At 49.8% G+C, this 27,562-nt stretch overlaps 1 protein-coding gene across 20 annotated transcripts in view; it reads right to left on the bottom strand.

The window, feature by feature from the left end:
- Positions 1 to 27,362, bottom strand: part of LOC112135418 (actin) — a 40,646-nt gene extending 13,284 nt beyond the window's left edge. For 4 of the 20 annotated variants that reach the window (XM_054524135.1, XM_054524151.1, XM_054524149.1 and 1 more), the window contains exons 1-6: positions 27,226 to 27,362; positions 26,875 to 26,978; positions 25,470 to 25,573; positions 11,159 to 11,285; positions 5,545 to 5,673; positions 2,094 to 2,204 (exon numbers count right to left, since the gene is read on the bottom strand). In XM_054524135.1, the coding sequence (XP_054380110.1) occupies positions 2,094 to 2,204; positions 5,545 to 5,673; positions 11,159 to 11,275 (357 nt within the window). In that variant the 5' untranslated portion in view covers positions 11,276 to 11,285; positions 25,470 to 25,573; positions 26,875 to 26,978; positions 27,226 to 27,362. Of the gene's footprint in view, positions 1 to 2,093; positions 2,205 to 5,544; positions 5,674 to 5,887; positions 5,959 to 11,158; positions 11,288 to 14,666; positions 14,837 to 25,469; positions 25,574 to 26,862; positions 26,979 to 27,225 lie in introns of those variants that run through there. The other 16 variants (XM_054524137.1, XM_054524154.1, XM_054524136.1 and 13 more) reach the window with 12 other exon arrangements.
- Positions 27,363 to 27,562: the final 200 nt, after the last annotated feature.

Genomic DNA, 27,562 nt, shown 5'->3' with positions numbered 1-27,562 from the left:
ATGTAGAAATATCCCTTTGCCCACAGTGAGGAGAAGCCCCACACTGGTGGGCTGGCGGTTGCCTGTGGCCTGCAGAAGCCCCTGCCTTCCTCGTGATGTCTGCCCTGGGCTCCTCTTTCTTGGGTCGCCCATCAGGTTCTGCCCATAAGGCTCCAGAAGGAGATCCAGGGAGGGGAGGGGAGGGCTTGCTGACGTCCCAGCTCCCTCCCTGCTGGGTCCCTCTTCTGAAGGCCACAGTGCCTGGGCGACAGCCCTCCCTGGGAACTGATAACCATCCACTGCTCTTTCAGGCTGAGGGGTGGTAGCAGCTGCCCCGGGACACCCCCAGATACCACGCCCTCTCACGGAGCTTTTTTCTAAAACTCACACTCACCTTTGTGTATAATCTCTTTATGACACTCTCACTAAACATGCCCCATGTGAGTGTACCTTTGACTTCCTGCTGGGCCCCTGATACAGTTAGAGGGTGAATTTGGAAAGGACCAGGGCAGAAAGGCAGGCAGCGCACCCAGCAGGTGGGAAGTCACAGAGGCAGGCTGAATACCAACCCCACAGCTGGAGCCCTGGCTCATCCCACAGGCCAACCGAACTGGGCCACGGGGCGCCTGGGGTTTCACCAGGTGTTCTTCAGCATGTGTCTGTGGGGTGTCTCTGAGTGAGACCAACACGTGGATCAGGGGCTGTGTAAAGCAGACTGCCCTCCTGGGTGTGGGTGGGCCTCATCCTATCAGTTGCAGACCTGATTCGATCAAAAGGACGGAGTAAGAGGTAGCCCCTCTGGCCCAACTGCCTGCACCCAGACACCAACCCTTTCCTGCCTTCAGACTGGGAGTGAACATTGGCTCTTCCTGGTTCTAGACCCCGCCGGCCTCCGGACTGGAGCCACAGCACAGGCCCTCCTGGGGCTCCAGCTTCCCAACAGCAGAGCCTGGAACTCGCCGGCCTCCGTCACTGTGTGAGCCAGGCCTTTATCCTGAATCCCTCTCCGTGTCTACGCTCATCCCACTGTTCTGTGTCTCCAGAGAACTTTGCCGCCCCCACCGGGGAGTGAGATGTCCCCTGTGGAGAGGACCGTCCCGCTCCTTCTCCAGCTCCCCACCGCCTCACGGGCACTTGACAGTCTGAAAGTGGGAGCCTGCTGTGCCCCGACCAGGCAGCCCAGCTGTGGCCCACTCCTATGATCCACCTCTCCACAAGCCGAGGAGGACTCAAGGGTCCGCTCAGGGCTTTGTCTTAAATGAGGCGGCAGCTCATGCCTGCACCGTGACGGATGGAGCTGCCGTTTCTGGGCCGCCGCGTGTGCCTCTGCAGCGAGCAGGTGGCGCCTTGAGCCCTGGGTCTGTCTGTGGGTCACGGCTCACTGCAGGAGACACCGCTGGGCTCCAGGGACCCTGGGCCAGGTGGTGGAACTGTGCTGCTTGCTTAATGAGCTCACCAATGTCCTCATTAGGAGCAGCTAATGATGTGATGGGAACATGGTGGCCAGCGGCAGCCCGGCAGCCCCCACCCCAGCCTTAAGGAGAGTGCCACACCTTCCTCTCTTCTCCATTCCGGGCCCCTGCCAGACCCCACTGCCCAGCCCCAACAGGGCCACCCTGTCAACACACACCAGTGCCTCCTGCCTGGTGGGCAGGCCCAAGAGGAAGCTCAGAGAAGAGACACGGGAGCTTTTAAACCAGAATCAGAGGCCAGAGTCAGACCCGCACCTAGGACAACTGAATTGTGGCTGAGAGTGGAGTTGCAGGGCGAGAACACTGGGGTCTAGGCAAGCACGCCAGCGACACTCTGCATGACCTTAGCCAAATTGCTTAAGCTCCCTGCTGCCGCAGGCTCTTCATATGTACAAAGGGGAGGATGGTCGTCTGCCCTATGGCTGGTTGGAAGGCCTGCATGAAGTCACGTGTATGCAGTGCCCGGCCCCTGGCCAGCACCCCGGCAGAGGCCGGCATGCTTGGTGTGAGTGTCGAGGGGGTGTCCCCTGACCAGCGTCCTCCTCTTGCCGAACAAGGAGCAGGTGAGGCCGAAGTTGCCCCCCGCTCGGGGGAGACCAGATGCTGACCCCCTGAGGCCCTCACCACCACTAGCACCGGTACCTGTGTGACTTTCTCTTTGCTAGGTGTTGGGTTCAAAGGCGGCTCCGTCACCAACATGGGGTGCTGCTCTGGGGCGACGTGGAGCACCTGGTAGAAGGAGTGATGCCAAATCTGGGAGAAGATGGGATACAGAGTCAACAGCTTCCTGGGGCCAAGGCCAGGCTTCTGCAAACGGGGCAGGGCATGGCTGCAGGACCAGGCAGGGCTTTAGGTTTTATTTTATGTTATCTTATTTTATGCTATATGTTTGACAAAGCAATGTTTTATTTTTATTTTTATTTTACTATTTCTATTGTTCTGAAACAGAGTCTCGCTCTGTTGCCCAGGCTGGAGTGTAGTGGCACGATCTTGGCTCACTGCAACCTCCACCTCCCCGGTTCAAGTGATTCTCCTGCCTCAGCCTCCCGAGTAGCTGGGACTACAGGCGCGTGCCACCACGTCCAGCTAATTTTTGTATTTTCAGTAGAGACAGGGTTGCCATGTTGGCCAGGCTGGTCTTGAACTCCTGACCTCAGGTGATCCACCCACCTCAGCCTCCCAAAGTGCTGGGATTACAGGTGTGAGCCACTGCACCCAGCCGTCAAAGCAGCATTGTAAATAGCACTTGTGATGGCTGAGTGACGGAGAGGTCATCCTGATCTGGGGGAGCATCAGGGAGACAGTGTGGCTTCAGCAAGACGCAGAACCTCCACTCGGTCACCAGGCCTGGGGCTAGGAAGTGGGGCTGAGATCAGTGAGGCCCAGAGCTTGGCTAGAGCATCTCGTGGTCTGATGGGGTCAGATACCACCACCAGGACTTCAAGGGTGTGACACAAACTGGTACTCAGATGGGTGGATGCTGCACAGGGAGAGAGTGTAGGTGTGAGCCCAGCATGAACGGAAGCTCCACTGCACACCAGGCCAGCCCTGGACAAGCAGCCTGATTCTGTTGAACCTCATTCTTCATCCTCAAAACAGGAAATGTTCCCTGCCTCACAGAGGAGTGTGACAGTGAAATGGTGGCCTTGCCGAGAAGTCTGGTGCATTCATGTCCCACGGTTGCCATCACAAAGCCCCAGAGACGGGACACCTCGCACCGCACACTGATTGTCTCCCATTCTGTAGGCTGGAGTCCCAGACGAAGGCGCCGCAGGGCTGGTTCCTCCCGAGGCCTCTCTCCTCGGCTTGCAGGCACTGTCTTCTTCTGGCAGCGTCCTCACAGGGTCCCCCGCTGTGTGTCTGCATCTAACTTCCTCTTCTGATAAGGCCCCAATCACATTGGATTAGGGTCCACCCTCATGATCTCTTCTTAACCTAGTTGCCACTTTAAAGCCGCTATCTCCAAGCACAGTCACACTCTGAGGCATTGGAGTCTAAGGTTTCACATGTAAATGTTGGGGGACACAATTCAGCCCCTCACACCCGGTACAGTAGGGGCTCAGTACACCATGGTTGGTTCTCAGGTGTGAGTCGGCTGCCTGTCCCTGTGGGGGGATGTGCCCCTGGGGGAGGGCAGTGTGGAGGGGCGGACTCCTGCAGGCATGCACAGGACTCGGAAGCATGAGGCCACAATCCCCGTGAAAGAACAAGAGCCAGGCGTCGGCTGCAGGTGTGGCCCATCCACAGATGACCAGCCAGAGGCAGGGAAGGGACACTGCCAGACATGAGCTTGGAAGAGTCTCCTGAAGACGGGGCGGGGTGATGAGAGGGAGGAGGTGGGAGGCGCGGGCACAGAGGAGGGTCACTGTGTGATGCTGGCAATCCAGGGAAGATGGTGAAGCCAGGAGCCAGGACCCCTGAAGCCATGCAGGAGCCAGCGCCTTGGGCTCCCTCAGGCAGGTGAGCCCACCACAAGGCAGCAGAGGGTGGGGGGTCCCTGGGGCCCATAGCTGAAGCCGTGCTTTCCAAGACCTGTCTACGCGGCCCGTGTTTCTGCATTGCCTGTCACACCGGGAGCCACAGCCACAGCTGTGCAGGAGAAAACACTTGTGAACGGTGCTCCCACTGCCCCCGCCAAGATGGCCCCATGGCCCTCAGCCCCTGGAAGTCACGCCCTGTGCAGACCTTTCCCACATGGAATCAGGACTGGCTTGTGTGACCAACAGAATGTTGTGGAAGTAACAGTGCAACGGCCCGGGCTGTGCCACGGTGGCCTGGTGCCCCCACCTTGGCCTTTTCCATAGTTCTTCATGGGGGAAGCCAACCGCCAGGCTGGCAGGACATCGAGCAGCCCTGGGGGGAGGCCCCCATGCAGAGGAAGCACCCTGAGGCCACCTGATACTGCAGCCTTGGAAGGGGCTCCTCCAGCCCCAGTCAAGCCTGCAGCCGACACAGCCCCTGAGCTGTGGCAGCCACTTGAGACCCCGAGCCAGAACCAGCCTGAGGAGTCACTCCCAGGTTCCTGACCCACAAAACTGAGAGCGATGACCATTGGCATTTTCAGCCTCTGCATTTGGGGCTAATGTGTGAAGGCAGCATTAGAACATTGTGATGAGTTGAATTGTGCCGTCCCAAAATTCGTATTTTGAAGTCTTAGCCCCCGTACCTCTGAATGGGACCTTATTTGGAAACAGGGTTGTTGCAGATGCCGTCACTTCAGAGGAGGCTGGGTCCCCAATCCCATAGGAAAGAGGAAATGTGGACACAGACACAGAGAATGCCGCGTGAACCTGAAGGCAGACATCGGGGTGACACATCTGTGAGCCAAGGGGAGCCAAAGACTGACAGCCACCAGGGGAGATGTCCAGGACACAGGCTCCGGCACGGCCCTGCAAGGAACCAGCTCGGCCCACACCTTGACGTTAGACTTCCAGCCTCCAGGATGGTGAGGCAATGAATTCCTGCTGCTGAAGCTGCCTTGTGTGTGGCTGGGACAGGGACACAGTAACTAACAGGTACATCCTCTAAGGCAGTGCATGCCTGTCCAAATGCACATGGAGGTCCTAGCCAGAACCTCAATTACTAAATGAGGGAGCTGCAAGTTCACCATACTTACCACTTCTTACTGTTTGCGACTGAAGACTTTTTTGCCATTTGTTTGTCTGCTTTGAGACAGGGTCTCCTTCTGTTGCCCAGGCTGGAGCACAGGGTTGCAATCACAGCTCACTGCAGCCTCCACCTCCCAGGCTCAAGCAATCCTCCCACCTCAGCCTCCCCAGTAGCTGGGACCACAGTGGCACACCACCACGGCCAGATTATTTTTTAATTTTTTGTAGACATGGATTCTCACTATGTTTCCCAGGTTGGACGCAAACTCCTACACTCAAGCTGTCCACCTGCCTCTGCCTCCCAAAGTGCTGGAATTACAGGCATGAGCCACCGCACCCGGCCAGGACTGAGGACTTTTTAATCCATCATCCCCCTCAGCCCTCACTGCAGGGTCTGTGTTAGGAAGGCCTGCACCCCTGTCTCATAGCTGCACCTAGCTAGGGAGGCCTATGAACATGTCCTGCCTGGCAGAAGCCGTGCCTACCTTCTCCATATTGTCCCAGTTGGTCGTCGTTGCCCGAGAAATGGGATATTGCAGGTTGAGTTTCCCTCGTTTTTTCTGAACCTCCTCCCCGATGAACCAGTCTTCCTCTTCCATCCCCACCAATAGGTTCTGAAAGACACAGGCCAGGACAGATCAGCTTCTAGAGGTGACTGGGTTTGGACTCCCCTGCAGCTGGCTTTCATTTGTGGAGACCCAGTGAGCAGTGGCTGGGAGGCCACAGTGGCCTTTGTGGGAGACTCCAAGCCACAGCACCAGCATCCATGACCTCCTGAGCCCTGTGAGCTATTTCAGAAATGGCCACTAAGAGGTTTTAGCAAAGTACCTGCAAGGTAAGAGTGAGTCCGAGGAGTTGTTCCTAGGACATTCGTCCTGTCCACTTCGTAGATGAGGAAACTGGGGACAGCAAGGAGAGACGCTGCTGAGGAAGGAGAGGTGAGGGGAGATGCACCAGGAATGCCACAGTGCTGCTAGAGGATCAAGTCAATTAAGCCCACCGGCAGGAATGCATTTCATAAGCTGACATCGTTGTAGGAGGGATCGTCACTGCTTCCACATTTGCTTCGGAGGGTTGCCCGGGAAAGAGTCTGTGGTGTAATTCAACTTCCGTTATTTTTTAGGAAGATAAACCTGGCTACCTTCATGGCAGATTAAGCTATCCATTCCATCACTCAGAGGTGATTTTACTCGATGGCCCATGTGTTCATCTGGGTCCACTGAGAAACAGACACCAGGATGGAATGAAAGGTGCAAGGATGTGATTAGGGAATACGCACACATCGGGGACAGCAGGACAATGATCGAAGAGACAACAGGCTGCTGTCCAAGTCTGAGCCTGAGTGCAGGAAATAGGTAAGCAGATTGGGTGGGTGACCTTAGCCACCATGCCATCTGAGGGAAGCCTTTGCAAGGTTGTTGGAGAGTTCTTGAGCCAGGCTCATTTATCACAGGAGTGCTGGGTTTCCCGAAAATGGGCTTGACTTGCCTTGGTGTCACTGCCATCCTCAGTAGTTGGCTGGGAGCAGCAGGTAGGAAGGATGGCCTCAGTGCAATGGTGCTGTGCCGCAGTGACATAATGGTGCCATGCTGCAAGGAGGCCATGGTGCCACGGTGCAGTGATGTCATGGTGCCACAGTGCAATGACATCATGGTGCCGTGCTGCAATGACACCATGGTGCCGTGCTGCAATGACGTCATGGTGCTGTGCTGCAGTGACATAATGGTGCCATGCTACAATGACCTCGTGGTGCCACAGTGCAGTGACGTCATAGTGCCATGATGCAATGATGTCATGGTGCCATGGTGCAATGGTGCATGTGGTGGAAAAACCATGCCATGGTGCAGCGGCTCAATGGTGCCATGATGCCAGGTGCAAGAGTGCAATGGTGCAGAGATGCAATGGAGCAGTGATTTCAGAGCGAGGCCCCCTCTCCAGGCTGCCACAGCTCACCTGCTCAGAGCTTTTCTATCTTAGGAGTTTGTCTCTTCAGCAGAAGAGGTTTGGATTTGGGATGAGAATCACCAGCTATGAGACCTGGGGAAAGTCGTGTCCCTTCTCTGAGCCTCCATCTTCTTCTCTGAGCCTCCATCTCCCTCTCTGAGCCTCCATCTCCCTCTCTGAGCCTCCATCTACCCCTCAGAGCCTCCATCTCCTCTGAGCCTCCATCTCCTTCTCTGAGCCTCCATCTTCTTCTCTGAGCCTCTATCTCCCTCTCTGAGCCTCCATCTCCCTCTTGGAGCCTCCATTTCCCTCTCGGAGCCTCCATCTCCCTCTCTGAGCCTCTGTCTTCTTCTCTGAGCCTCCATCTCCCTCTCTGAGCCTCCCTCTCCTTCTCTGAGCCTCCATCTCCTTCTCTGAGCCTCCATCTCCTTCTCTGAGCCTCCATCTTCTTCTCTGAGCCTCCATCTTCTTCTCTGAGCCTCCGTCTCCTTCTCTGAGCCTCCATCTTCTTCTCTGAGCCTCCATCTTCTTCTCTGAGTCCCTATCTCCCTCTCTGAGCCTCCATTTCCCTCTCCGAGCCTCTATCTCCCTCTCGGAGCCTCCATCTCCTTCTTGGAGCCTCCATCTCCCTCTCGGAGCCTCCATCTCCTTCTCGGAGCCTCCATCTCCTTCTCTGAGCTTCCATCTCCTTCTCTGAGCCTCCATCTTCTTCTCTCGGCCTCCATCTTTTTCTCTGGGCCTCTATCTTCTTCTCTGTCCAGTGGGAACAATGACCTCTCTTCCTCACACCTTGCCATGGCGCTACTGGAGGATCAAGTCGATTAAGCCCACCAGCAGGAATACGTTTCAATAGCTGACATCATGGCAGGAGGGATTGTCACTGCTGCCACCTCCTCGAACATTTCTCAGCCACCCACATCTAAGTGTGGTGGGTAGGTGGTGGGGGAGGGACAAAGTCATGGGTGTGCAGAAGGAACAATGTTTTCTCCAGTTCTAAGTTGCTCTTTGAGATAAAAAGATGGACAGTGCTGGGCCTGGTGTCCTTTCGTCAGGAGGCCTGTGGGTCAGAGCGGCTGCTCTACTTGGAAGGGACCCAGTGACTTTGGGCAATGCCTTCATCCTGCCTCTCTGTTCTCACAAGTTCTCCTACAAGGGGTCTCACTGCCATCTTGGCTACCAGACTTAAGCCTTGGAAGGGGGGTGGGGGTGGCCGAGCCCTGAGGGACACCCTGGGTCTCCATGGCTGTGACTTCTTGACTCAGGAGTTAAGGGCACTGCATCGAGTTTGTGGGAAGGGACATGGAGCTTAGATCTAGAAAAAAAGGTGACCTCTCTCAGAGACAGAAACTTACTCCCAGCTGCCCATGAAAATAAAATCAAATCAAGAGCCCAATCTGCTGTGGTTGAGTGAAGCAGTCTGCTGCCCCATAATTCATCTTGGTCACTCATTCTGTTTTGGCAAAGAATTTTCCTCTCGCTGTGATCTTGTGTTTCGCCATCTAGGTCAGCGTTCCCCAATCTTTTTGGCACCAGGGACCAGTTTCATGGAAGACAATTTTTGCACTGAGCAGGGCAGGGGATGGTTTCGGGATGATTCAAGTGCATTACATTTATTGTATGCGGCCCTGAGCTTGTTTTCCTGCAACTAGGACAGTCCCACATGGGGGTGATGGGAGACAGTGACAGTGCCTACAGCCTAGCTGGGGTGGATTCAGAGGGGAGAGCCTCGCTCTCAGCAGATGTTCCCTAATGCATCCCCTCTAAGTCAATTCATACTCCAAAGATAAGGCCCCTTCCCTGGAGGAGGGGCTGAGAGCTGAGATGAAATTCCACATTGTAACTGTAGTGGGTTGAATGATGCCCACCCCCCTATCATTATGTCCACCTGGAGTCTCAGGTGACTTTATCTGCATCAAGTGTCTTTGCAGAAGTGATAGTTAAGAATCTCAAGATAAGAATCACCTTGGATTACCTGGATGGGCCCCAAATCCAATGACAAGCATCCTTCTAAGACAGAGGCAAGAGGAGATTTGAGACAGAAAAGGAAAAAGAGAAGGAGGCCATGTGAAGACAGAGGCAGCCAAGGGATGCCTGGAGCCCCCAGGAGCTGGAAGAGGCAGGAAAGATCACCTGCTAGAGCCTTGGGAGGAAGCCAGCCCTGCTGACACCTTGCTTTCAGACTCCAGGTCCCCAGAACTATGAGGAAATACATTTCTGTTTTTTGTTTTGTTTTGTTTTGTTGTTTTGTTTTTGAGATAAAGTTTCACTCTGTCACCCAGGCTGGAGTGCAGTGGTGTGATCTCAGCTTACTGCAGCCTCTGCCTCCCGGGTTCAAGCGATTCTCCTGCCGCAGCCTCCAGAGTAGCTGGAATTACAGGCGTGTGCCACTACGCCCAGCTAATTTTTGTATTTTTAGTAGAGATGGGGTTTTGCCATGTTGGCCAGGCTGGTCTCAAACTCCTGATCTCAGGTGATCCACCCACCTTGGCCTCCCAAAGTGCTGGGATTACAGGCATGACCCACCGCACCTGGCCACATTTCTGTTGTTCTAAGGGAATACACGAATATACTAGTCATTGTTATCATCACTGCCATCGTCATCATTGCTAAACACTCCCTACGGGCCAGAAACTGTGCTAAACATGCATTCACTCATCTCATTTAACCTTCAGGCTGAATCTACGAGATACATACTTTGGACAATCGCTTTATGCAAAAGAGATGTCTCTGCCACAGCAGCACCCTTGCCCTGAGTCATGCAGGTGCTGAGGACAGGGCTGAGATTGGAGCCTCAGTCTCCCTGGCCCTGAAGCCCCAGCTCTTAACCACTGAGCTCCACAATCTCCAAGTGGCAAGCTGGTTGGCTAGCTCGAGTGCAGGCACCTGAGATTTGCCAGGGCGGTCCCTGCCATGATTCCTGCCACTTGGACAGGGAGGAGGAAATCCACTGGCTCCCAGCATCCATGTGCATTTTATCCTCTTAGAGAGGGAGACGGGATTTTCTCCTCTGTCACAGATCTGGGAGCCAGTGTATCTTGGATAATTAGAAACATTGCCAATAATTTGCTCCAAGTGCTGCAAAGTGCAAGAGTGATCGCCATGGGGTCCTGCAACATCTGAGATCTTCCGTGTCATGACGCTGCTCCCTCCCACGGATGACTGGAACTTCCAGAGGATGAGCTCCAGGATCCAGAGCATGAGCAGGGAATGCGGATGCACTGGGGGGTCTTTCCCCCACCACTTTGTCACCATGTGGATTCAGGAAGTCACCTCTCAGAGCAGGTGGTTCCTCTTCAGGGAGAAGGGGCATCTCTGTCCCTCCCTGGCATGCGGCCGGGCTCAGACCCACTCGCTGAGTTTCAGTTATGATGCAACTGTGTTGTCCGGGGAAGGGGGATGAGCAGCTGGTTTTTAATGGGGCCAGAGCTTCCGTTTGGAAGGATGAAACGTTCTGGAGGTAGATGTGGTGAATGTTCTTGATGCCACTGAACTGTGCAGTTAACACATCTTTACACTGTGTATACTTTACCACAATAGAAACACGTGTGTTTCTAAATTCCCTTGAAACACAGGAAGATCTGGCGATGTGGGATCCAGTTGCTGGCACGTCAGAGACGGGCCTCTTGGAGGGCCTGTGTCCAGGTCCCTACCCGCCCTCCTCCTGCCTTCTTGTCACGGAGGTTGAGTGTCTGTTGCCACTCACCCTAATGGACTCCCGTTTACCCTAAAGGCAAATTGCTCCTTCTCTGTGTCCATACCTCTCTGAATGTGAGAAGAGCCAGAGATGGGAGACGGGCAGTGAGACTGATTTTTCACAACGCGTCCACTTTACTGATTTACACATCGCTGCTCCCTCTAAGCCTGCAGTTCTCAGAGTGGGCCGCATGCTGGGAGTGGTGAGAGGGGCAGGGCCTTGCCCACCCCATCTCCCACCCCAGACCAGCTGAGGCACAGACTCTAGGTGGCCCAGTCATCTGTGTGTTACCAAGCCCAGTGCTCCCGACTCGGATTTGCGGAGGCACGTCCGCGCCCACCACGCCCTGCTCAGGGGATGGCCTTGGCCGCCCTGTGGGAGAAGGGATGGGGCTGACCAGGCCGGCGGGCCACCTCTGGATGAGCAGCACCCCACAGGGAGGAGACCCCGACATCACTCACATCGTGCCGAAGTTTCCCGAGGACAGTGGGGAACACGCCCGTTGGGCTTTCCATTCCTGCAAATCCCACCTTGCTGAAGCCAGACCCGTGGTCACAGACGAGGGGCACACTGTCCATGGCGGTGGGGCTGCGGGAGAGAACACACGGTTACCCACGCCACTGCATGGCACTGGTCCCTGGGACAGGCACTGTGCTGGGCGTTAGGCTCAGGGCTCATAGTGCCCAGTGGCCCAGGGCAGTGTGGGTGGCGGCCCCCCACACCCAGAGCTGGGCCCTGGGCAGGCAAGAGCCTCTTCCAGGATGCTGTGTGCAGTTTGCTGGAAGGGGGTCCTTTCTGATGACCATTTGCACATGGCTGCCCTGGAGAAGGGAGGATTGGGGGGCCCTGCACTAAGGCTTTGGCCTCCACCTGTTTCTAGCAAACTGTGACCTGCTTCTCAGCCACTTATCTGAAGCAGCCCCTCTCCCCTTCATGGAATGGGGAGACCCCAAGAGGAGCTGGGGCCCTGGATGGTCTGCAAGCTGTGGTCACAGCCAGATTCCTGACTTCCAGCTCCAATGCTGCCTCATCCGGGAGGCTTCACTGGCCTCCTGGCCCTGGTTGAAACCATTCTATCCCTCTGCTTTGCTTCTAGAGAACGTTTTCCATATTTTTGCAAGTTTAGAAAACATGCAGAAAGATACAGAGCATCAAAATCACCTGCGGTCCCCACCCATGGTCACCCTCTGATATTTGGGCATTTCTGTTTTCAACCTACTTTTTTTAGACAAAGTCTCACTCTGTCGCCCAGGCTGGAGTGCAGTGGCATGATCTTGGCTCACTGCAACCTCCTACTCTCAAGTTCAAGGGATTCTCCTGTCTCAGCCTCCCGAGTAGCTGGGATTGCAAGTGTGAGCCACCACACCCGGTCACTTTTTGGATTTTTAGTAGAGAAGGGGTTTTGCCACGTTGACCAGCCTGGTCTCGAACTCCTGACCTTAGGTGATCCACCCACCTTGACCTCCCAAAGTGCCGGGATTACAGGCATGAGTCACCATGCCCAGCCTGTTTTCAACCTACTTTTATGCACTGTATAGGTTTTTAAAAAATCAACTACCCTCAAAAATGAATGAGTCCATTTTCTTTTTTGAATATTGCATTGTGATTAAATATTTATTATGACAAATGTTTTCTTCATTTTATAAGTGACTTTTGGATCTTTTTTCGATAAAGAAACAATACAGGCTCATTGTAGAAAATAGAGAAAACTGTGAAGAAAAACAAAACCCTTTCCAAATCCTGCTAATCGGAAGTAAACCTTTGCCAATATTCAGCTATCTACCCTGACAGTCGTCACAGAAAACAGAGGGGTCTCCATTCATCTAGTACCTCTGTGAACAGCTGTGTGAGGTGCAACTCAGTGGGGCACCAGGGCATCTCTCACTAAGCTGCTAGGTATACACACGACACATATTACAGTATGTACGGTTTTGTGTTAGACTTTTCAGTGGAACCTTATAGCCATTTGTGTGTTATGGCGTATTTGATGGAAACGTTTTCCTTCTAACACCATCTACCACATCTGCTATGAATCTTCTGTGGAGCCTGTAGGTCCTATTTTTTTGGTCACCATCAGCAATCCTGGGATAATCTCCTTAGTCATCCTTCTTTTTTCCTGCATTTTGGATCAGACCTTTTCCATCACCTCCTTCGAGTGACTAGTTGGAAGAGCAAGAATTTTTAAAGGCTCCTTAAACATTTTGCCCAATTGCTGTCCAGAAATGTCAGTCAGTTTGCCACAGCCACATCAGGCCTTCGTCACACGGAGCTGCCGTCATCTCTGCAGGCCCCTGTCTCGCATCTCCACGTCAGGTCCATGCCTCCCACTCTGCGTACTGCATGCTCAGCTGATATGGCTGGATGGCTTTTGAACCCACCTGGTCTCTCACGTGGGAGGCTTCATAACCCTCCTCTCTGGAATATTGGCTGGTGTCCCATCTGTCTGCGTGCTGACTACGTATCTGCAGCCAGGCTGTTGCTTCTGGAAGGCCAGGCATCGGCTGCCTGTTAATTCCTGTGCGTCCTCGACACGCAGGGTTGGAGGAGGCTTTGGTTACTACAGTTTTGTGGTATATTTTGAAGTCTCATAATGCCAGGTTTGTGCTTTTGCTCAGGATTGTTTTTGCTATTCAGAGTTTTTTCTGATTCTGTACAAATTTTAAGATTTCTCTAACTCTGTGAAGAATGTCCTTGGTATTTTGGTAGGGATTGTGTTTAATCTGTAGATTACTTTAGGTACTATGATCATTTTAACAATATTTTTGGATCCATGAGTATCGGATGTCATTCCATTTGTTTTTATTTTTTGTCAGTCACTTCTTAAATTTATTCCTAGGTATTTCATTTTTCATAGCTATTGTAAATGACATCATCTTCTTGATTTCCTTTTTAGCTATTTTGTTGTTCAGGTATAGCAATGCTACTGATTTTATATGTTAATTTTTTATCTTTACTAAATTCATTCATCAATTCTAAAAGATTTTTTGGTACAGTCTTTAGGATTTTCTATATATAAGATCATATTGTCTGCAAATAAGAATAATTTGACTTTTTACTTTCTAATTTGCAATAGAGCCTGAGACATGAGGGGCACCTGACAGCACAGGAAATCCTTGGGTGCGTTTCCTGACCTGATCCTCACTGCAGTGACAGGTGTGATGGCCTCGATGACGTTGATAGTGATGATGATGACAATGATGTTGGTGACTATGACAATGATGATGATGACGACAATGATAACAATGACAATGATGATGATGACAATGATGACAGACAATGATGATGATGACATTGACAATGATGACAATAACAATGATGATGATGACAATGATGATGACAATGGTGATAACAATGATGACAATAATGATAACAATGACAATGATGATGATGACAATGATGACAGACAATGATGATGATGGCTGTGACATGTGACTATGATGATGATGACAATGATGACTGTGACGATGATGATGATGGCTGTGACATGTGACAATGATGATGATGACAATGATGATGACTATGACAGTGATGATGACTATGACAATGATGACTATGACAATGATGATGATGACTATGACAATGATGATGATGACAATGATGATGATGACAATGATGAAGACAATGGTGATAACAATGATGACAATAATGATAACAACAATGACAATTATGATGATGACAATAATAACAACAATGACAATGATAATGATGATGAAAATAATGATAACAATGACAATTATGATGATGACTATGACAATGATGATGATGACTATGACATTGATGATGATGACAATGATGACATTGATGATGATGACAATGATGACATTGAGGATGATGATGACAATGACGACGATAATGATGACAATGACAGTGATGACAGTGTTGATGATGACGATGGATTATCTTGATATACAAGGCATTTCCCCCACGTAAATCAGCAAATACCCAATGTGGGAGCAGACATCCAAATACCTTGCTCTTTCTACCAAGTGCTATGCATTTGGGGCACAGAAATAAATTGATTCCAGGGCTGGTCAAGCTGTTTTCATTTTTCCTTTGGTACAATAGCATTTGCATTCTGATGTCACAAATGTGGTTTTTCCTTTGTTTTGTTTTAAATCATCTGATATTGGCTTCCACTCCTACAGAAAAAGGGAAATGAGGCCATAAATAATTGCACTGCTCTCCTGAGCCAAAATATTTTCATCTGGGGTGTGTTGAGTGGAATAAAAACTGGTTCGGTGCAGGGAAGGCTTTTGCCTCCAATGGGCTGAATCCGAGTTTACCCCAGCATGGTGTGGCCAACCAAGCAGCATGCTTCTACTTTACTCCAAATCCTCATTGATCTGAAACTTACTTGTGAATCCAAATATTGACTATCAATGCACAGAAGTAAAAATCTAAAGAAAGCATAACAGAAATTGGAAGAGGCCAGCTGCAGTGGCTCACACCTATAATTCTAGCACTTCATGAGGCCAAGGAAGGAGGATTGCCTGAGCCCAGGAGTTCAAAACCAGCCTGGGCAACATACAAAGACCCCATCTCTACAACAAATTAAAAAATTAGCTGGGCATGGTGGTGGCACACATCTGTAGTCCCAGCTACTTGAGAGGCAGAGGCAGGAGGATTGCTTGAGCCCAGGAGTTTGAGGCTGCAATGAGCCAACATTGCACCACTGCACTCCAGCCCGGGCAACAGATCAAAACCTTGTCTCTAAAAAAAAAAAAAGAAAGAAAAAGAAAAAGAAAAGAAATCGGAAAAGATTGCTCAGCTACTGAGAAAAGAAACTGTTGGTTCACATCACTGACATGGAAAAGGAAGGAAAGAAGGCATTGCCCTGTTTCAGGTTCTGTGCTGGGGACATAACTAATACCAGGGAGAGAACTGGTGACAAACAGGTGCAGAGAGGTAAGAGGTGGAGCCCACCCGTAGTCCAGGCAGGGCCCCTCTGTGTCATTGCTTCTGCATGAGGCCACTGTGAGGTGCCTAGCAGAGGTCATGGCCTCTTGACCTAGTTGGGGCTTCTGGAAGCTGGCCCAGCAGCCTCCTAGAGCCTCTGCCTCTCTTTCCACTCTAATCCTGCTCCAGTCTTAAGATTTGGATGAGGTGGGCCCTAAGGGCTCACAGGACCCATGCTGGCCAGTAAGATTATTCCACTCCTTGGCTACTACAGTTGGCTAAATAATGGTCCCTGTCCTCACACCACATCCTAATGTGTATATGTGTATATGTGACCTTCCATGGCAAAAGGGACTTTATAGTTGTGGTTAAGTTATAGATCTTGAGATGAGGAGATTGCCCTGGATCATCTGGGTGGACCCTAGGCAATCATGAGGGTCCTTGTAAGAGGAAGCAGGAGGTCAGAGTCAGAGAGATTGGAAGATGTTATTGCAGTGAGCCAAGGTGTGCAGGCACCTCCAGGAGCTGGAAAGGGCAAGGAAATGGGTTCTCCCAGTTCCTAGAGCCCCCAGAGGGAAAATGGCCCTGCAGACGCCTTGATTTTGGCCCACTGAAATCCATTTCAGACTTCTGACCTCCAATACATTTCAATTGTCTTGGGTCAAAGTTTGTGTTGATTTGTGACGGCTACCCTTGACCAGGGTGGGCGTGTGATGCCAGCCATGGTTTCTTCCTGTGATCTTGGTCAACTCTCAGGAAGGATACTCTCTTCGCTTGGATTAAGGATCTGGGAGAACCTGAAGTGAGCCTGGAGTTGCCCCTGCAGCTGCCTTGTGGCCCCACAACCAGAGCTCCCCTGACGAGGAAGTCAGCCCTCAGGAAGCAGAGGAGAGACATGAGGAACAGAATTTTTACAGTATCATTGGAGCACAAACCTCAGCTTGCCCTGCACTGTTCAGCCCAGGGAGCCAACAGAATTTTTTCCTGCCAAATGGGTCTGAGTTGGGTTTCTGTCACTTGCAACCAAGACAGTCCTGCCCGATTTTTAGCAATTGGGCTTCCTTGGTCCTGGGCATTAGAGCTTCATTGGATGGAATGCCCAGAAAATCATTGGAATTAGAGATATATCATATCCTCTGAAAATGCTCTTATAGATTTAGCTTAAGGTAGATTAGGTCAGAGGTGATTAATTCTAAGTCAAGGGTTATCAGTATTCATTCAGCAAATATTTACCAACTGCCTCCTAGGGGCACGGTGCTGTTCTAGAGTGAGGAGACAGAAAGGAGGATTCAGACAAGTTTCTTTCCCCATGGGCATGCTGATCTCCCTGGGAAGCCAGATATTATATGGAATTTATTTATTTATTTATTTATTTATTTGAGATGGAGTTTCACTCTTATCGCCCAGGCCAGAGTGCAATGGCGCCATCTCGGCTCACTGCAACCTCCGCCTCCTGGGTTCAAGTGATTCTCCTGCCTCAGCTTCCTGAGTAGCCGGGATTATGGGCGTGCACCACCATACGCAGCTAATTTTTGTATCTTTAGTAGAGACAGGGTTTCACCATGTTGGCCAGGCTGGTCTCAAACCCCTGACCTCAGGTGTTCCACCTGCCTCGGCCTCCCAAAGTGCTGGGATTACAGGCATGAACCACCGCACCTGGCCCAGAATTTATTTTTAAATTAAAAAGTCATTCAAAATTTTTCAATTGTGATCAGTGCCATCGAGGCTGCCTGTGCATGTCTTGTGACACCACTTGTCCTGCCTGGAGCATTGATCTATGACTGCAGTGTGCAAATGTCTCAGAATAGCAGTAATGCAGATGGGGGGAGGTGCCAGAAACTTCTGGGCCAAAGTGGGTCAGGGCCCACCAGCTCTGTTTGGGTGACCATGCATAGCCAAGCCACACACTCACGGTCCTCTGGAGATGTTGGTCTTGATCATTTTCTGCTGTGGGCTGTCCTGTGCCTTGTAGGATGTGTAGCTGCCCCCCAGCTTCCACCCACTAGATCCCTGTAGCACCCTCCAAGTTGTGACAACCCAAAATGTCCAAGCTCTGCCAAGTGTGCCTGCAGAGGGAGTGGGAGGTGGACAAAACAGTCCTGGCTGAAAGGGAAGGGCCTTCATGATGCAGACCTGTGGAACCCAGGTGGGAGGACAATTCCAAGGGGTGAACCAGTTAGAAACAGATTTTCCAAGCTTATGAAATACTTTCCTCACCAGGGAAACCATCACAACAGATCTGATATTATCATTGTTTCTCTCCATCTTAATCCAAAATCATTTCTTCCATCACAAGAAGAAAAAATCAGGAAGTTCAATATGTCCCAGGCAGCCCTGACATCATCATGTCCTGCTGCACCATCAGGCACATCATGCCTGACTCCTCCCATGGCTGCAACAGGAGAAATTCTTCCTGCTCAGGACTCTGGTGTTCCTGTTGGGTGCTGTGCCTGCTTGAGTCATGTGGCTGCGGAGAAGAGGACTGATGTGAAGACTTGTGTTTAGTAAACTGTACAGTGCTGTACATACTTAAGGGGTGATCACAATAATAACATCAAGGAGTTATCTGTATTATATTTTGGGCAATTTGAATTTCCCAAAAGGGAGAAGTCGGGGAGGGACAGAGAGAATAAGAGCGAGACAGAGAGAGAGAAAGAGAGAGAGAGCGAGAGATAGATTGTGAGAAGGGGATGTTGGAGTGTTGGAGAGGGTTAGAATTGGAAAATAAGTTGGTAGACTGAAGTATTTGCAAAGCATTGTGTGAGCTCCAGGATGGATGGATAGATGAGTGAATGGATGGGTGGGTAGATGAATGAATGAATGATGGATAGATGGATAGATGAATGGATGAATCGATTGATGGATGGGTAGGTGGGTGGATGGGTGGGTAGATGGATGATGGATGGATGGATGGATAGATAGATGGATGAATGAATAGATGGATGGATGGGTGGATGGGTGGGTGGATAGATGGATGGATGGGTGGATGGGTGGGTGGATGGATGGATGGGTGGATGAATGGATGAGTGGATGGATAGGTGGGTAGATGAATGAATGAATGTTGGATGGCTGGATAGATTAATGGATGGATGGATGCGTGGGTGGGTGGATGGATGGGTAGATGGATGATGGATGGATGGATAGGTAGATGGATGAATGGATACATGGATGGGTGGGTGGATGGATGGATGGTTGGGTGGGTGGATAGATGGAGGGATGAGTGGATGGATGGATGAATGAGAGGATGGGTGGATGGGTGAATGGATGGATGATGGGTGGTAAGTCCATGGATGGATGGGTGAATGGATGGATGGATGGATACATAACGTAGTCATTTCTATCCTTGCATCTCTTATACCTCTCTAAGTTCTGACAGCTGTGTCTTCACCCAGTCCACAAAGAAAGAAATCTTTCAAAACAGGCCTTATAGAAAGAGAAATGATGTATCTGTCTACTCCCTACACAAACTTTCTACGATTTTGGCATCCCTTTATAACAAAGCATAGTTCAACCCTACAAGTGTGCATTGAATACTAACTTATTACATTACTTTAGCGAGTTCTTGGATCTCTCCAAGTGCACAGAGACGCCCTTGGGGGCCCACTTTGTCCTCTCTTCTCAAAGAGCCTGACATCCCTGATGCCCTGTGGATGAGATCTGTTCTTCTCATGGGAAACAGATAGGATTGACAGAATTTGGCTACTGTGTTTTTCTTAAGCAAATTATACTAAGATCCATGTGGCAATGTCCCAGAAGAGAGACCACATAGAGCTGCAAGGGAGCAGAACATGTACTGCTTACATCCTTCCTCTCTTGAGAAGTTGTGCCGGTTGGCTTCCAATATTTCTGATGGAAAATAGGGTGAAGCAAACCCCAGATGATTTAAAGGGGCTGGGATAGGATGTTCCCCAAGGCACTACCACAGGCTCTGCGCAAAACCCTGTTTCTGCTCTCAAAAAGCTCCCAACTCATAGGAGAAAGACATTTGTAAAAAAGAAATTAATGCAATGCGACAAGGGCTGTAGAAGGAGGCAACCGGGTGAGTTGAGCTTTGAAGCCTTGAACAGATTCTAGGCAGGGACAAGCAAAAGCCCAGAGCTGGGCAGGGAGTCCTTGGAGACGTATGTGAAGGGACATTCCAGTGGTCTTGGGTGTCCTCAATTCTTTATGCCCCCAGTGCTGTCACATCTGTAGGGGTTCACTGAGACATTTATAACAGCAGCCACACGGAGATGACTTTCTTGTGCCAGACACTCTCTAGATTAATCCCACTAGCCTCTCAGCAACCTTCTGAGGCTGGGTAGCATCAGTCTCATTTTTTCTGTGGAGGGATCAGGCTCAGGGGGATGAAGTGAGACCTCCAGCTATGAAAGCTGGAGCTAAAATTCGATGCCAAGCAGCCTCATTCCCTATTCTTTCTTTCTACCTGAGTGGTAAATTGCAAACAGCCATAGATTCCTTGCAGCTGCTCTTGTTACGAGGTGGAGCCTATTTTCCCATGCTTAAACCTGGATTGGTCTTGTGACTTCTTTGATGGATACAGTGTGATGAAAGTGACATTGTGTGAGCTCCAAACATAGTCATCAGAGGAGCTGCAGCTTCCTCCCTTGCTATGTTCAGACCACCCCGGTGTGGGAGCTGGAGTTAGCCTCTTGGAGGAGGAGACGCCACGTGGAAGAGAACCAAGGTGCCCAGCCAACAGCCAACCACCTGCTAGACATGTGGCTGAGGCCACCTTGGATAACCCACCATCAGATGACCTGTGAGGTGACCCCCACCCCCAGGTGCACAAGACAGCTCAGAGAGACCAGCCAAACCAGCTCAGATCAGAAGAACCCCCAGCTGACCCACAGACTGGTGAGTATAATATGACGGTTGTTGAAATCTATAAAGCTTGGTATGGTTGTGCTACACTGCCCTGCATCTGTACTCTAAACAAATGGTCCTTCCCAGACCTCCATGGTCTGCTTTCAACTGGCTCAAAGTCGTCCACTCACCAGTACAAAGATGGAAAACACAGAGAAGCTACGGGGATTGTTGAAAATCACACTGTAACAGTCTGAACCAGAGGCTGGCAAACAAACGCCCAGAGGCTAATTCTGGCCCACTGACTGTCTTTGTAAATAAAGTTTTATTGGAACTCAGTCACACTCATTTGCATCCTGTCTCTGGCTGCTCTTGGGCTACCACGGCAGAGTTGAGTAGTTGACAACATGTGACCCACTGTACTAGTCCGTTCTCGCACTGCTATAAAGAAATGCCTAAGGCTGGGTAGTTTATAAAGAAAAGAGGTTTCGGGCCGGGCGCGGTGGCTCACGCCTGTAATCCCAGCACTTTGGGAGGCCAAGGCGGGTGGATCACAAAGTCAGGAGATCAAGACCATCCTGGCTAACACGGTGAAACTCCATCTCTACTAAAAATACAAACAATTAGCCAGGTGTGATGGCACGCGCCTGTAGTCCCAGCTACTTGGGAGGCTGAGGCAAAAGAATCGCTTGAACCTTGGAAGCGGAGGTTGCAGTGAGCCGAGATTGCACCATTGCACTCCAGCCTGGGCGCCTGAGACTCTATCTCAAAAAAAAAAAAAAAAAAAATGAAAGAAAGAAAAGAAAAGAGGTTTAATTGGCTCGCGGTTCTGTGGGCTGTACAGGAAGTGTGGTGCTGGCTTCCAGGTAGGCCACTGGAAAGTTACAATCATGGTGGAAGGCTAAGGGGAAGCAGGGTCATCCTACATGGCCAGAGCAGGAGGGAGAGAGAGAAAGGAGATGCCACACACTTTTGAATAGCACCAAAGAGGGGTATTCCACCCCCAGGATCCAATCACCTCCCAGCAGGCCCCACCTCCAGCATCGGGGATTACAATTCCACATGAGATTTGGGTGGGGACACAGATCCAAACCATATCACCCACAAAGCCTAAAATATTTCTTATGTGACCCCCTTGTAGAAAAAGTCTGACAACCCCTCATGTAGACTTTATCCCTTAACACTGTGACAACAGTTCTCAAAGTGCGGACCCCAGACCACCAGAATTAGTTTCATCTGTTAGAAATGCAGTCCTCAGTCCTCATCCCAGATCCCCTGAATGAGAAACGCTGGGTGGGGGCCCAGCAATCTTAGGCTAAGAATACCCCCAGGTGAGTATGATGCCTGCCAGTCGAAGATAAGACAAGAAAACCACCACCTTCAGCTACAGAAATCTGTTGTGATTGTTGACTCCCCAGTCTGAAAAGCATGTTTTTGTGTCCTCACTCTAGCCGTTCAGGGAGGAAGAATTGCTCTCAAGTCTCATTTTACTAGTTTAATTTGCCCTTAGCAAGATTGGAGGCAGCTGAGAGCCACTCAGTAAAATGCTGGCAGCCCCCACGAGCTGGCAGTGGGAGATGCAGGATGACTGTTCCTTCCAAAATAAATGGAGGGTTTACAGAAGGCATACAGGATATGTGGCGTGCTCCTGTGACATAAAATCAGTCCTAGCCAAACCAAGCCCTTATATTCGAGTACCAAAGTCTGGGTGAAATAACCAACTCATCCTGGTTTGGTTTTTTCCAGCTTCAACATTGAAGAAGCCATGTCCCCAAAAACTTCTCAGTCCTGGTCAAACTGGAACAGGTCCTAGGCCTGGGACATAAAAGGCCAGACTTTCCTGCAAAGAGCAGGTAATATGGCGGCCGATCCTGCCCACGAGCATCCACAGATGCTTCCTACAGGTGCTGGAATGAAGAGCTGGAAGCAGCCCAGTGCTCAGGGAGCCAAGGCATGTCTTGGTAAATACAAAGGCAGCTACCACCCAGTATGGGCCACTGCCAGTGGCATTCCCAGGAGCCCCGGGAGCTGCAGGGGTCACGGGGGCATCTGAGCCAGCGGTGCAGTGGCACATGGGCATCAGCCTGGATCCCGTACCCTGGGACAGTCCTCTGCCTTGAGTCACTGTGTTCCAGACCTGACATCTCTCACTACAGCTGTCGCTTTTCATGCCTCCCACTCTATTTTCCACACCAGCTGCAGTTCTCTGGGTGTGGCTGAGCATCTGTGGTTCATTCACCCTTAAAGCTTCTAGAAAGCCACACTGCAAACCCTATCGGCCAGATGAGAGCTTCCCCAGATCTAAGCTTCTCTGTCTCCCCAGGGCTGCACCCTGAGATACACATGCAGAAGGGACTATTTCTATTTTTATTTTATACTATGTTATTATGATGTAAAACAAGATATATGTAATGTATATACATGTTAGGGATGACTTTTTTTTTTTTTTTTGAGACAGTCTGGCTGTGTTGCCCAGGCTGGAGTGCAGTGGAACCATCATACATAGCTCACCGTAGCCTCGACCTTCCAGGCTCAAGCGATCCTCCCACCTTAGTATCCTGAGTAGCTGGAGCTACAAGCATGCACCACCACACCTGGCTAATATTTTGTATTTTTAGTAGAAACAGGATTTCGCCATGTTGCTCCAGCTGGTCTCAAACCTCAGCCTTAGCTTCCCACAGTGCTGGGATTACAGGCCTGAGCCATCACACCTGGCCTTATTTTTTTCTAACAGACAGAGCCTTGCTATGTCACTAGACTGGACTAGAATGCAATGGCGTGATCATAGCCCACTGCAGCTTCCACATCCTGGGGGTTAACATGATCCTCCCACCTCAGCCTCCCAAGTAGCTGAGACTACAGGTGCACAACACCATGCCTGGCTAATTTTTTTTTTTTTTTTTTTTCTGTAGAGACAGGGTCTTGCTATATTACCCAGGCTGGTCCTGAACTCCTGCCCTCAAGCTAACCTCCCACCTCAGGCTCCCAAATGCTGGGATTATAGGTGTAAGCCACCTCACCTGGCCTTGTTTTAATAAATAAGTTAATAACCTGCTACCCAATATAAGACATCACGTATTCTCCACACTTCCTGTTTAGGTCTTCCTCCCCAAGATATCCAGCACCCTAACATTTTGCTTAATAATTCTCTTGCTCTTTTTAGCACTTTTGCCACACCTGGATAGATCCCTAGAGAAGACATTGGTTTTGCCTGATCTGGGGCTTTCTGCAAATAAAATAACCACCTCGTATGTTTTTCCTGTGGCCTGTTTATTGTATTTGTCCTCTGGTGATGCACCCATGTTGACATGTGCAGCTGTGGTTTGTTTTTCACTGCTGTATAGTATTCCTGGTTCCACTGGATGAAAATGTGGTCATTTGGGCCAAGGGATATGTTTGGATAGCAACAGAAAGCTGGAAAACGGTCCTGTGTGGATGATACCATGCTTTGCCTGGAGGGCTTGATGGGGTGTGCAGGTGGAGCCTGAACTGAATTTTGAGGGATCCAGGTGAAGCTGAACTCCCTCTGCTCCCCCTCATAGCGCTCGGCCCCTTCCCTAAACACATATCAGTCAATTATGTAATTTGGGCTGAAGCTTGTTTCCCTGGGTGCCATGCATCTTGGTCTAGTCCTGACAACATCACACGTACAATACTTAAGCACATATTTGCAGAAGTAATACGTGCACAAATCAAAACCATGAAACCTTTGGAAGGGTAGAGTGTGAGAAAACAGCATCTTGCTCCTTCATTTGCACCCAGAATCCCAGCTCCTGTACCCCAAGTGAGCACGCAGCACATCCCAGGAGTAGCCTGCACCTTTGAGCCTCTGGATTTCACCGCTGGTTTCTTGGTACAAAGCAGGTTACTTCTGTGTGCACTGCGCTCCCCCTGGTGGCTGTTCCCTAGAGCACAATTCTCACGCCTCAGTCCCAAATCCAACTTTCAGGAAGGAAATGGCTTCACACACTACTCCTTCTGAAGCAAGGTTGGTACTTTCAGCCTTTCAACCCACCCCTCACATAATACCTAAGAATTTTGAAACATTTTTTAAAGTTCTTAAAACAGAATCATAAAAGGGAGAGGCAGTTTTAATATGTATGTACTTAATTAAAACATCTAGTTCTGGGTCTAAGGGGATGGGTGACGCAGTCTCTGTCCTGTAGGAACGGTGAGCGTGTCTAGTGCAGGGGTTGGCAAGCCATGGCCTACAGGCCAAATCTGGCCCACCGACTGCTTTAGTAAATAAAGTTGTATTGAAACATGCTGATTTGATTCTGTGTTTATCATCTGCGGTTGTTTTCTCACTGCAATGGCAGAGGTGAGTAATCGCAGCAGAGACCTCCTGGCCTACAAAGCCCCAAATATTTACTCCCTGGCCCTTTTCAGAATCAGTTTGCCCACTCCTGGTTGAGTGTTCAATGGAGACACCTATGACAATGACGTATGATCAGCCTGGAAGGAAGCTTCCTCTTAGGATTTGATTTTCCATTCATTCATCCCAAAACTCTTGCATACCTACTATGTGCCAGATGTTATTCTGGCCAGAAAAGATTATTGATGTTATTTTCAAACTTGGAGAGCTGTAGTATTTTCAGTGAGAACAGTAAGTCATACCAGTTACCAAGGTTGGTCATTTGGGCACAGATGCCCCCTCTATGCGGAACTGAAACTTATCTCAGGCCCCATCACCCCCTTTGCCTGCGTCCCCTGATACTGTTGGAAGCCAACTCTGTCTTCTATGGAGGATATTGACAGTGAATTCCAGCTTGGTAGGACGGGGGAGGAAGGAGCGTGTTGGTAAGGTCTGGATCTGTCTACACTCTCGCTGTTAGTCTGGACAGAGTCTAAATCGAGCAGTGGGAGTGTAGCCAGATCAAACCAGGTCAAGTCCCTAGACCTTGACTGGAGACCGCCTCACTTTCAGCAGTGGTAGCCGGCTTGTGTCACTGGCGAGAAATGCAAACGTTTGTGAATTTCAAATATATATGTATATATATTTGTGCTCCAAAGGCAGCACACCCCCATATGATGCTCCAGATACCGGGAGGCACTAGCCTCCCCTCTCACCTTTGCAATCCCCAGGTAAAGAGGCAGCACCTGTTGGCGTGATTCTCAAGGGGGTTTGTGTTTATTCAGCAATTTTTGGTCTTGCTCGGGGATGTTCTCACTTCCTATTTAAAAATTAAAAAAAAAAAGATTCTGAAAGACTTAAACAGTGAAAACTTCTAGGCCAAACCAGAGCTACTGAAACATATATATATATATGCAGGAACAGAAAGCCAAATACCACATGTTCTCAGTTATAAGAGAGAGCTAAGCATTGAGTACACACGGACACAAAGAGGGGAACAATAGAGGGTGGGTCCCCCTTGAAGGTGGAGGACGGGAGGAGGGTGAGGATCAAAAAACTACCTATTGAGTACTATGCTTATTACCTGGATGATGAAATAATCTGTATCCCAAGCCCCTGTGACATGCAATTTACCCATGTAAATATATATATACCTATATATACATATGTGTATTTGGAGGAAAATCCAGACCTGCTTTTCATTCACCAGGTGGCCGCACACAATGCATGGCTGGGCCTTCCCCTTAATAAACATACCTGGATACAGAAAATGTGGTACATATACACCATGGAATACTATGCAGCCTTGAAAAGGAATAAGATTATGTCCTTTGCAGGGATATGGATGGAGCTGGAAGCCATTATCCTCAGCAAACTAACACAGGAAGAGAAAACCAAGCACTGCATGTTCTCATTTATCAGTGGGAGCTGAACAATGAGAACACATGGACACAAGGAGGGGAGTAACACACACTGGCTCCTGTCAGGGGGTGGGGTGTGGGAATGGAGAGCATCAGGATAAATAGCTAATGCACGTGGGGCTTAATAACAAGGCGATGGGTTGATAGGTGCAACGCACCACCATGGCGCACGTTTACCTTTGTGACAAAACTGCACGTCCTGCACATGTACCCAGGAACTTAAAATTAAAATTAAAATATAAAAAAAAAGACACACAGCCTTGGTTTAAATGTGGCCTTGCTGGTCTGTGTCAGACATGTTATAGAAACTCAGCCCTCTCCTAAGGGTTCTGCCAGGACCCCTGGCTCCAGGACTTTGCAGCCTGCTTTTGAGCACATGCCCACAGAAATTACTGAATTCCAGTAACATTAAGAATCTTTTCTGGCCAGAATAAAGTCTGGCACATAGTAGGTATGCAACAGTTTTGGAGTGAATGAATGGAAAATCAAATCCCTTTTAGAATGGAACAAGATCACAGAACTAATTTGGTTCCATTTTCACCTACAAGGAAACCTTTTTTGGTAGCCGGAGGAAGAGGTAAAAAGTAGCATCAAGAGAAAACGTAAAACCACTAACTTTCACTCACGAGAAACTTAAAACTCCCAGAGCAACTCCCATATGATTCTCCAGACACCGGGAGGCACTCACCTTTCCTCTTACCTTTGCAATTCCCAGGTAAAGAGACAGTGCCTGTCTGCGTGATTCTCAGGGGGGGTTGTGTTTATTCAGCAATTGTTGGTCTTGCTCAGGGATGTTCTCGCTTCCTATTTAAAAATTAAAAAAAAAAAAAAAATTCTGAAAGACTTAAACAGTGAAAACATCTAGGCCAAACCAGAGCTACTGAAACAAAGAACTCTTTGAAAATCACCTATAACGCAACCCACCCCCAACCCTTCTGCTCTTTTCATTAGAGAATGAATCATTCCCTATAACTGAATAATCCAGTTAACAAAAACTAGGTAGAGCAGGATGTTTTTAAATGCACCAAGATCTCTAAAGGGCATTACAAACCTTCCTGCCTTCCTGAGCAGGGATGCTGGGTGTCAGGTGGCCTCCTCTGGGTGGCTCAGGCCACCACCGTGCGCAATAATGGCACTGTGCTGTAACACAGTCGTGACCTCAGGAGCCCCGCCCTGTGTGGGCATCAGTCCCTGGCAGCAGCGGCCCCAGAATATTACCTTTTTGCTTTTATGTTCGTGTTTCTACTTTATCTGTCTCCATCCTTATGGTTGTTTTGGAGTGTGAGACCTTCCAGGGATCTGTCCTACCAAGGACAACAGAGGCCCTAAGACTTTTGCCGGGATGGCCGAGAAACTGGGAGGCTGAAGAGAGAGCTCGAAGTATGGGG

Source organism: Pongo abelii, chromosome 9, assembly GCF_028885655.2.
Source record: "Pongo abelii isolate AG06213 chromosome 9, NHGRI_mPonAbe1-v2.0_pri, whole genome shotgun sequence".
Lineage (NCBI taxonomy): Eukaryota > Metazoa > Chordata > Mammalia > Primates > Hominidae > Pongo > Pongo abelii.
Note: the sequence above shows the minus strand (reverse complement) of the source record. Positions and strands in the feature narration are given on the sequence as shown.